The sequence below is a fragment of the Staurois parvus genome, unplaced genomic scaffold (genome assembly GCF_062004578.1).
Source record: "Staurois parvus isolate SC_StPar_1 unplaced genomic scaffold, SC_StPar_1.0 ptg002113l, whole genome shotgun sequence".
NCBI classification, from domain to species: Eukaryota; Metazoa; Chordata; class Amphibia; order Anura; family Ranidae; genus Staurois; species Staurois parvus.
The window spans coordinates 726,618-737,925 of NW_028319909.1; the positions used below are offsets into that span (position 1 = coordinate 726,618).

At 54.3% G+C, this 11,308-nt stretch overlaps 1 protein-coding gene across 1 annotated transcript; it reads right to left on the reverse strand.

Moving 5' to 3' along the window:
• Positions 1-5,313: 5,313 nt before the first annotated feature.
• LOC149432678 (uncharacterized) lies at positions 5,314-10,178 on the reverse strand. The gene is made up of 2 exons (XM_089665016.1): positions 9,079-10,178; positions 5,314-8,977 (listed from the first exon to the last, which is right to left on the reverse strand). The coding sequence occupies exons 1-2, from the start codon at positions 10,176-10,178 to the stop codon at positions 5,761-5,763; spliced, it is 4,317 nt and encodes a 1,438-aa protein (XP_089521142.1). The 3' UTR covers positions 5,314-5,760.
• Between the last annotated feature and the right edge of the window lie 1,130 nt (positions 10,179-11,308).

Sequence of the window (11,308 nt, forward strand, 5' to 3'; positions counted from 1 at the left end):
GATTCAAAGAACTTATCTTATCAGAGGTTGTGATCAGACAAACATAGCCTGAAAGCAAGCTGCTGAGCTGTCTCTTTAGCTAAAATCCTAGCTGCAAGCCACCCTGGATGTGTAGGTAGACAAGGTGTTTGATTAGTGCTAGATTTCGGCAAGCTAAGGCTCCATTCACACTGGTGTGACTTGTCATGTGAATTTGGACCAGGGGCGGACTGACAACTCATTGGTGCAATAGGGGATCATGGGGCCCCTGTGTCCTTGCCCAAACTCAAAAAAAGCCTATGAAAAAGGTACCAGGGGCATCTCATGAGGCCCCCTACTGACCCCGGGTCCTCGGGCAGTGCCCGAGTTTCCAAATCGTCAGTCCGCCCCTGCTTTGGACACATAAAGTTGCATGACAAGTCTTATCCCCTTGTTTTAAATGGCATCCGTTTGGGTCTATGTGACCAAAAGTCGTTTTGAAAAGGTTACTGTACTACTTTGATGTTGATGTGACTTGAATGTCAGAGAGTGTAAGGTCGCATCAAAGTCACATCAAAGTCACACTCCAAAATCATACTAGAAATTGAGTGACTTTGGAGCCACACCAGTGTGAATGCAGCCTTCATGCTTTTATGTAATGTCAAGTAAATGCCTCAGGTTTTAAATCGATCCTTCCTTTTTTTCTTTCCTTTCCTCAAAATGCAAAGCGTTCCCTTGCAGTCTTCTACTGTCCGATGTTTCCATGCCCTCAGAGAAGTTTCCTTGCTTCCTGGTTGTTTCTGGGTCAGCGCTTCTAGCTGCACATTGTGGACTGGACTCCCTGTATCTGTGATTCTTTGGTTCCAGCTGCAGACCACTAGACAGAGATATTGTTGACAGGGGCTTATTCTTCTGATGCATGTAAGTTGCCAATTGTCTTATTATTCAATAAATATATGTTTACTACACATTGCAGGCAGATATCAGGGTAGATGAGGTCCTTAGGTGAGATGGGGTCCCTGTCACCAGGGAACATGGAGTTCCGGTCCCTAGGTGAGATGAGGTCCTTAGGTGAGATGGGGTCCCTGTCCCAAGGGAATAAGGAGTTCTGGTCCCTAGGGGAGATGAGGTCCTTAGGTGAGATGGGGTCCCTGTCCCAAGGGAATAAGGAGTTCTGGTCCCTAGGGGAGATGAGGTCCTTAGGTGAGATGGGGTCCCTGTCCCAAGGGAATAAGGAGTTCCTGTCCCTAGGGGAGATGAGGTTCCTGTCCCCAGGGGGGATCCCTGTCCCCAGGAAATATGGGGTTCCTGTCCCTAAGGAATATGGAGTTCTTTATACTTCCTATCTTGGTGACATAAGAGAGAAAGAGAGAAAGAAAGAGAGAGAGAGAAAGAGAGAGAGAGAGAGAGAAAGAAAGAAAGAAAGAGAGAAAGTAAGAAAGAAAGAAAGAAAGAAAGAAAGAAAGAAAGAAAGAAATGTAGCAGGCTCCTTGTACAAGAGGATTCAGATGGAATCACATGTTCAGCAGTCAGTCCTTTCTCTCTCTCTCCTATTTGTAAAACCTGGGCATTCTGCCAAGTTCATGACTCATCCACTACACAGCAAAGAACGCTGGGAGGGGAAGGAAGCAGGAAGTGAAGGGGGGGAACGGAGAGACACGAGGCTGGAGAAAAGACAGGGACATGTGGAGCCCGTCCAAGCAGAGGAGGAGGCACTACAGCACCCAGCGCGGATAGAGGGACCCTGCTGTGTGTTCAGAGTCTGGTGAGCTGTCCCACTGGAGAGAGTAAGACACACCATTCACACCTTTGCATATAGACTGGGACATCCGCACCCCACTGCTGGGCTCTCACCCATCCGGGGCCCTGTGCAAGCCACAGATCCCTCTGCCTGCTTTGCCCCTCACCACCAGTGTAATTGAGACTGTCTGCCCCGGGGACTGACACATACTGGGAGATTGCATCCTGCGACTGCCCCTGGTCTTGGGGTGCTTTGTGTTGCGCTTAGACACTGAGGTTGGACCTTCTCAGCCCAGAAACCTAGTGAAATCTGATGTAACCCACACCAGCTGAAACTCCAAAGAAGCCTTAAGCTGCTATTTACTTCATTGTAAGGACTAAACGTGCACCAACTAGAGCTCCACCGTTACAAGGACTGAAGTGGGGGAATCTGGCTTAGTAGCTTTATTAGAGGTACCTCTTTATTGCATTCTGTTCTGACTCTGAGGTGATTTTTGGCTGACGCCACTCAGAAGCAGAATCATACCCCGGTGTGGGTAATACATTTCATTGATAGAGCATAAGTAAGTTTATTTGTTTGATATCAGTTGTATTCTGCTTAAAGTGCAACTCTGCCACCTGGAGACTCTTGGCTGTGAAGCCATCTAGTGGCAGACCAAATTTACTGCATTGCATAAAAGAAGAAAAGTAAGTTTTGAAGTTGAAAGGGGAACCCCACCCCTCTACACTGCATTTCATTCTCCATAAAATTGTTCTTGTTTCATTTAACCCCGTGTCAGAAAATTTCTTGGCGGGGTATTTGCTATTCATTACCAGTTGTGCCAGAGGGATTGGGTTTGCTTAGGGTTGGATCTATTGAGCGCAGGACCCATAATATATTCCAGCTTGTCCCAAGGGGCAGTGCTACAGAAAGAAAGAAAGAAAGAAAGAAAGAAAGAAAGAAAGAAAGAAAGAAAGAAAGAAAGAAAGAAAGAAAGAAAGAAAAGAGAGAGAGAGAGGGGGAGAAAGAAAGAAAGAACGAAAAAAAAGAAAAAGAGAGAGAGAAAGAAAGAAAGAGAAAGAAAGAAGAAATCCTTTCAAAAGCTAAATAGACTAAAACACAAGTTCTAACTTTCCCCAATTTACCAAAAATGTTTTATTTCTTTTATCTAGGTATTTGTTTTTTTATTTCCCACTGATATGTAAATTGGACAGAAAAAGAAAATCTTTAAAAAAATCAATTTCAAATTGAAATTGCAACTATTTATCTTGATTTTTTTGCATTAAAGCTGAATTGCAGGCACACAGATAAGTACACAGCAGAAATACATATATCCCTTCCCTGCCCAATATTCAGAAAAAGAGTTGTCTTTACATACTGTTTAATTCAAGTGTTTATAAAGGATATATATATATATATATATTTATTTATTTTTTTTAAATAACAAACATGTTATACTTACCTGCTTTGTGCAATGGTATTGCACAGAGCGGCCCTAAACCTCCTCTTCTGGAGTCTCCCGCCCGTGAGGTTGGCTCCTCCTCTGCTCTGTGTGCCCCCATACGAAGACGCTTCCAATGGGGGAGCACCTGCGGGCTTGATCCTGAGCTGGGGCGTGTGTCTATTGACACACATGTAGGCAGATGCAGTGTGCTTTCTCTCCTGTAGATGGCGCCTGACAGGAGCCTGGAGAAGAAGTAAAGGGAAACTGAGTTTCTCTAAGATTCCCTAGCCTCTGGAGGTAGTGTTTTGGTTGCCTACACTGCATTCAAGTGACATTTGGTAGCCATCTTTGGATCAGCAGAGTCTATAAATTCACTGCCCCCAGGTTTTGGAGCACATTTTGTTAAGTGGTTAAGATAGGGAAATACCACCTGCCAGTCAGGGAAAGTGATAACAGCAGGGAAAGGTTCATTATGCGTAGCAATAGGTTTGGGGATTTCAAATCTTACTGTAGCCTCACTTTTGGGACTGGACCTGCCAGCACGCATTCCACCCTCTGAAAACAGATGCTGTCGGTGCATTTTTATCTACTATCTCTCTGCCAAGAACTGGACTGGGAATGTTACCCTTAAGGCGCTCTCCAGCTGGGGTCATTTGTCGTTGTCTTTTTTGGCAATACAAGTTCTGAGTTTATCTGCAACCGGACTCTGTATCTTTACTGTTGCACCCGCTCACACACACAGTATGTCTTGGCCCCACTCGCACACACAGTATGGCTTGGCCCCACTCACACACACAGTATGGCTTGGCCCCACTCACACACACAGTATGGCTTGGCCCCACTCACACACACAGTATGGCTTGGCCCCACTCGCACACACAGTATGGCTTGGCCCCACTCGCACACACAGTATGGCTTGGCCCCACTCGCACACACAGTATGGCTTGGCCCCACTCGCACACACAGTATGGCTTGGCCCCACTCACACACACAGTATGGCTTGGCCCCACTCACACACACAGTATGGCTTGGCCCCACTCACACACACAGTATGGCTTGGCCCCACTCACACACACAGTATGGCTTGGCCCCACTCGCACACACAGTATGGCTTGGCCCCACTCGCACACACAGTATGGCTTGGCCCCACTCGCACACACAGTATGGCTTGGCCCCACTCGCACACACAGTATGTCTTGGCCCCACTCGCACACACAGTATGTCTTGGCCCCACTCGCACACACAGTATGGCTTGGCCCCACTCGCACACACAGTATGGCTTGGCCCCACTCGCACACACAGTATGGCTTGGCCCCACTCGCACACACAGTATGGCTTGGCCCCACTCACACACACAGTATGGCTTGGCCCCACTCACACACACAGTATGGCTTGGCCCCACTCAAACACACAGTATGGCTTGGCCCCACTCGCACACACAGTATGGCTTGGCTCCACTCGCACACACAGTATGGCTTGGCCCCACTCACACACACGGTATGGCTTGGCCCCACTCGCACACACAGTATGGCTTGGCCCCACTCGCACACACAGTATGGCTTGGCCCCACTCAAAAACACAGTATGGCTTGGCCCCACTCACACACAGTATGTTTTGGCCCCACTCGCACACACAGTATGGCTTGGCCCCACTCGCACACACAGTATGGTTTGGCCCCACTCGCACACACAGTATGGCTTGGCCCCACTCAAACACACATTATGGCTTGGCCCCACTCACACACACAGTATGGCTTGGCCCCACTCAAACACACAGTATGGCTTGGCCCCACTCAAACACACAGTATGGCTTGGCCCCACTCACACACACAGTATGGTGTGACGGAGGAAAGGCAGGACAGAACACACAGAGAGGATGACAGATGCACAAAGCTTTATTGAGACAAACAGATGGCAGTCCTTCAATACGGGGGTGGCAGACAGGGTGGATTTGCCACTCAATGGTAACGAGGGTCCCCACCCACTTATAGTCCACTAGGAGAGCCAAGGGGGTGTCCCTGTAACAGGGGTAGTCCGACACAGGAGAGGGGTGCGAGGAGTCACCACCGTAACAGTTCAGGTAGCAGTGAGGAAGCAGGTACTCACAGAGAACAAGGGGTTCAGTCCAGGCTGGGGATAGATCCAGGCAGATTCACGGGGACAGCAGAAGATTCCTCCATAGTGCAGGGATTGCAGGCAACACAGACAGTCCAGGAGATGAGGAGGAGGACGGGGGATGAGAGGAGCTGGCGCTCAGCACAGCCGTCCCTCACACACCCAGCCAGGAGAACACACAGGGGGGTTTCCTTGCTCTCTCTTAAGTATTGAGCTGGTAACCTGATACTTCCTGTCGGGTTACCATGGCAATGGGTCCTGTTCAGAGAGTTCAGGAATTTGGCATGAGGGGGAAGGGAGGAGGGGTCCAGAGTAATTTAATTAGACCATTAGGCCAGTGACACAGGGGACAATTGGAACAATACAGAGCAGGACGCTGAGGGCATGTGATACAAGGCATTAATAAGGGGATTAATAATTGGCAGGCTCCCATACCGTGACACTCCTCCCCCCTCCTTTTCACAAGTGCCGATAAGGGGGACCCAACCGGGTTCCCTGGAAGGCACTTGTGGGGCCTAGCCTAGCTACTGTGGGTCTTGTTGGCGGGAAAGACCATCAGCATTTTGGTGCTGGCTTCCCCGCCTGTATCGAATGGTAAAGTTGTAGGGCTGGAGGGCCAGGCTCCACCTAAGGAGGCGCCCATTATCCCCGGACACCCGGTTCAGCCATGTGAGGGGGTTGTGGTCGGTGACGATGGTGAACTCCCGGCCGTACAGGTAGGGCTGTAGTTTCTTTAGGGCCCAGACTATGGCCAGACACTCCTTCTCCACTGTAGCATAGGCAACTTCCCGGTCTAGTAGTTTGCGGCTGAGGAAGGCAACGGGGTGTTCCTCCCCAGCCTCGTTGACTTGGCTGAGGACAGCCCCTAGACCGTAGGTGGAGGCATCTGTCTGTACGAGGAAGCGTCTGTTGTGGTCAGGGGCGGCCAGGACGGGGTTTCTTGCCAGGGCGGATTTGAGGTCACAGAAGGCGGATTCACAGGCCGAGGTCCAGGTCACCATCCGGGGACTGTTCTTCCGGGTCAGGTCGGTCAGGGGCTGGGCCATGGAGCTGAAATTAGGTACAAATTTACGGTAATAGCCGGCAGTGCCGAGGAAGGCCATCACTTGCTTCTTGGTCTGGGGAGTGGGCCAGTCATAAATGGCCTGAACCTTGGCTGGCTCAGGTTTCAGTGTCCCCCCCCCTACTCGGTGCCCGAGGTACTGTACCTCCGCCATTCCCAACTGGCACTTGTCTGGTCTCAGTGTCAGCCCGGCCCTACAGATGCGGTCTAGGATGGCCCCCACGTGGGTCAGGTGCTCCTCCCACGAGTTGCTAAAGATCGCTATGTCATCTAGGTAAGCGCACGCGAACTCTTGGCATCCCTCCAGTAGCTGGTCCACGACCCGCTGAAAGGTGGCGGGGGCGTTTTTCATGCCGAAGGGCATGACGAGGAATTCATACAGGCCGAACGGGGTAATGAAGGCGGAGCGCTCAACACCCTCTTTTGTGAGGGTGATTTGCCAGTAGCCCTTGCTGAGGTCTAGGGTGCTCACGTAGCGGGCCCCGGCCAGACGGTCCAGCAGGTCGTCTATGCGGGGCATGGGGTAGGCGTCACTGACAGTGTAGTCATTCAACCTCCGGTAATCCACGCAAAAGCGGGTGGTCCCATCCTTCTTTGGCACGAGCACCACCGGGGAGGCCCAAGGACTGCGGGAGGGTCGGATGATACCCAGCTGGAGCATCTCGGAGAGTTCTGCTCGGATGGCCGCCTTCACAGATTCGGGGACTCTGTATGGGGCCTGCTGGATGGGTTTCTGACTGTGGGTCTCCACGTGGTGGAGGGCTAACCCGGTGCGACCTGGGGTGGCCGAGAAGGCGACGGCCCGGTCCGCTATCACGGCCCGCATCTGGGCCGTCTGGCGGGGGTTCAGCCGAGCCCCCGTTGGAATCTGATTTAGGGGAGTGGTGACTTTGGTGGCTTGCAGGAGATCGGGCAGGGCTCCCTCATCTGCTCCGCCCGTGGAGGCGGGGCAGACAGCGAGCACGGGCAGAGCTCGGTCATGGTACTCTTTCAACATGTTGATGTGGACCGTGCGCTGTTGGCGGTTGCGGGCGTCGAGACCAATGACGTAACTAGTCTCGTCTATCTTGCGGAGGACCTTGTAGGGTCCTTCCCAGATGTGCTGGAGCTTATTCTGGGGGTTGGGGACGATCTTGAGCACCTGCTGCCCTTCAGTGAACTCGCGGCCGCGTGCCTTGCGGTCGTACCAGACCTTCTGACGTGTCTGGGCTGCCTGGAGGTGGCCGTGGGCCATGGTGGCCAGGCGGGTCAGCCTTTCCCGTAGCTCGAGAACGTAGGGAACGACGGGGGTACCCGTGTCCTCTATCTGCCCTTCCCAATGTTCCCGGAGCAGGGATAGGGGACCGCGGACCTTCCGTCCGTACAGGAGTTCGAAGGGGGAGAACCCCGTTGACTCTTGCGGTACCTCCCGATATGCAAACAGCAGGTGTGGAAGGAGCTTCTCCCAGTCCGCCTCCCCATCAACGAAGGACCTCAGCATGCTCTTCAGTGTGCCATTGAAGCGCTCGCAGAGGCCATTGGTTTGGGGGTGATAGGGAGTGGTCCGGATCGCCCTTACCCCGCACGTGCGCCAGAGGGATTGGACCACCTCGGACATGAACTGGGTACCCTGGTCCGTCAGGATCTCGCTGGGGAAACCCACCCGGGAGAAAACGGTGACTAGGGCCTCGGCTACTTTGGGGGCGGAGATGCTGGACAGGGGGACAGCCTCGGGGTAGCGGGTAGCGTAATCCACTACCGTGAGGATGTACCGCTTGCCGGCCTTACTGGGCCGGGCCAGGGGCCCCAGGATGTCTACAGCTACCCGCTGAAAGGGCTCATCAATGATGGGTAAGGGGCGGAGCGGTGCCTTGGGGTGGTCCCCTGGGCGTCCCCTCCTCTGACAGATGTCACAGGTCTGACAGAAGTGGGCTACGTCCTGGGTGATACCTGGCCAGTAGAAGGCTTGGGTCAGCCTCAGCCCCGTTTTCCTCTTACCCAGGTGGCCAGCTACTGGAATGTCGTGGGCTATCTGGAGTAGTGGGAACCGGAACCGTCTGGGCACTATCAGTTGTGTGGGGCTAGCAGAGGGTTGACCCGGGCGGCTTGGGCCTGCTGTGCGGTACAACAACCCCTGCTCCCACCAAAGCTGGCCCCCATCTCCCTCCTGCCGCCCTGCGGCGGCCTGGGTCCTAAACTTAGCCAAGGTGGGGTCTGTGGCTACCTCTCGCTTAAAGGTCTCCCGATCCCAGGTCAGGGGAAGGTCTGAGTCAGGTAGGGGTTCACTCACCAAGTCCATGCTGGGGAAAGGTCCTGTGGTGGCTTCGTCTGTAGGAGGACCTCGACCTGCTTGGCGCCGGGTCACCGCCCCGACATACTGGCATCGTAGCTCCCCTAAGTCATTGCCGAGTAGGACATCCGCCGGGAGGCCGCCCATGACGCCGATCTGGCACTGTTGCTCCCCGAACCCATAGTCGAGGCGCACGGATGCCCTGGGGATGTGATGTCTGGCTCCTCCCGCCAGCTCGATGGCGAATCCAGGGCCGGGTTGGATGGCTTCCGGCCGGATCACTCGGGGATCAGCGATGGTCAGGAAGGCCCCCGTATCCCGAAAACCGGTGGCGGGATGTCCATCTACCCGCACGGCCTGCAGGTGGCGTTGTTTCTGGGTGGAGTATGTAGCCCCCGGGGGGTGGACACTGTAAACCCCCCAGGGTTGGTTGGCATCTGGGGGGCCCATCCATTCGCTGGGAGGCGGGGGCAGTGGTTCTTCTGCGGGATGAAGTTCCAGGTAGTGAACCGGCTTCGAGAGGTGGGGCAGTTAGCTTGGAGGTGCCCTGGCTGGTTGCATCCATAGCAGCGGCGCTCCATGGGGGGCCCCGTGAACCGAGCTCTGGGGGGTGGCCCTGCGGGATTGGCAGTGGTAGGTGGGGGGCCCGTTTTGGCAGAGGTGGTGGGGGGCGGGGCCCTTGACGGTTCAGGGGCCTGCCGTTTCCAGTGTGGCTTGATGGCCAGGATCTCATCAGCCAGGGCAGCGGCCTTTGCAAGGGTGGTAGGGGCTTTCTCTCTTACCCATCCGCGCACCTCCGCCGGGCATTGGTTGTAGAATTGCTCCTTTAAAAATGCTTGAATGATTTCTTCTGCGGTGCGGGCCTGTTCCCCCTCTAGCCACCTCCGACAGCACTGCGACATCTTGTGCGCATACATCCTATAGGATGGTTCTGCATGGCAGGGAAGGTCACGGAAGCGCGCCCGGTGCACTTCTGGGGTCACCGCATAATATTCCAACACAGTCTGTTTGACCCGGGCGTAATCCCGGCCATCCACATAGTCCAGAGTGCGGTAGGCCGCAGCTGCACCCCCTTCTAACAGACCCACGAGGTGCCGTATCCAATCCGTGCTTGGCACCTCCATGAGCTGGCACTGCTGCTCAAAGTCCTGAAAGAACCCCTCCACATCCCCGACGGCTTCGTTGAAGGGTTTAAAGTCTTTGCGGCTGACCCGGGGAGGGGGGTATCCCGCGGCCCTGGGGCTGGACGGGCAGCTTGGGTCACGGTGGCTCCCTTGGCTCTCTCTTTCATGCGCCCTCCGGATAGCCTCTCGCTTGTCCTCTGCTGTGGCATCTGACCCCAGGAGGGCGATCTCTTCCTCCACCCGAGTAAGCCAGGGGCTCTTGGGCCCTGGATCCTTGCGTGCTGGGGAGGCTGGGGTTGATCTGCTTTTTCCTGGGGCGTCCTGGGGGTCCGCCTCCTCAATGGCAGTGATCAGATTCTCTTTGGCTAGGCCCCTCCAGGAAAGGGCCAGCTCCTCAGCCCTCTCCTGCAGACATGCCACAGTCCACTTCCTGTATTCGCTGTGCCGGGTCTGTTCCTGCATCCGCTGGCTTTCGCTGTCTGTCATCTCCTCAGTGTCCTGATCCCACCGCTGCCAACCAGTATGTGACGGAGGAAAGGCAGGACAGAACACACAGAGAGGATGACAGATGCACAAAGCTTTATTGAGACAAACAGATGGCAGTCCTTCAATACGGGGGTGGCAGACAGGGTGGATTTGCCACTCAATGGTAACGAGGGTCCCCACCCACTTATAGTCCACTAGGAGAGCCAAGGGGGTGTCCCTGTAACAGGGGTAGTCCGACACAGGAGAGGGGTGCGAGGAGTCACCACCGTAACAGTTCAGGTAGCAGTGAGGAAGCCGGTACTCACAGAGAACAAGGGGTTCAGTCCAGGCTGGGGATAGATCCAGGCAGATTCACGGGGACAGCAGAAGATTCCTCCACAGTGCAGGGATTGCAGGCAACACAGACAGTCCAGGAGATGAGGAGGAGGACGGGGGATGAGAGGAGCTGGCGCTCAGCACAGCCGTCCCTCACACACCCAGCCAGGAGAACACACAGGGGGGTTTCCTTGCTCTCTCTTAAGTATTGAGCTGGTAACCTGATACTTCCTGTCGGGTTACCATGGCAATGGTCCTGTTCAGAGAGTTCAGGAATTTGGCATGAGGGGGAAGGGAGGAGGGGTCCAGAGTAATTTAATTAGACCATTAGGCCAGTGACACAGGGGACAATTGGAACAATACAGAGCAGGACGCTGAGGGCATGTGATACAAGGCATTAATAAGGGGATTAATAATTGGCAGGCTCCCATACCGTGACATATGGCTTGGCCCCACTCGCACACACAGTATGGCTTGGCCCCACTCGCACACACAGTATGGCTTGGCCCCACTCGCACACACATTATGGCTTGGCCCCACTCACACATACATTATGGCTTGGCCCCACTCACACACACAGTATGGCTTGGCCCCACTCGCACACACAGTATGGCTTGGCCCCACTCGCACACACATTATGGCTTGGCCCCACTCGCACATACATTATGGCTTGGCCCCACTCACACACACAGTATGGCTTGGCCCCACTCGCACACACAGTATGGCTTGGCCCCACTCACACACACAGTATGGCTTGGCCCCACTCGCACACACAGTATGGCTTGGCCCCTCTCACACACACAGTATGGCTTGGC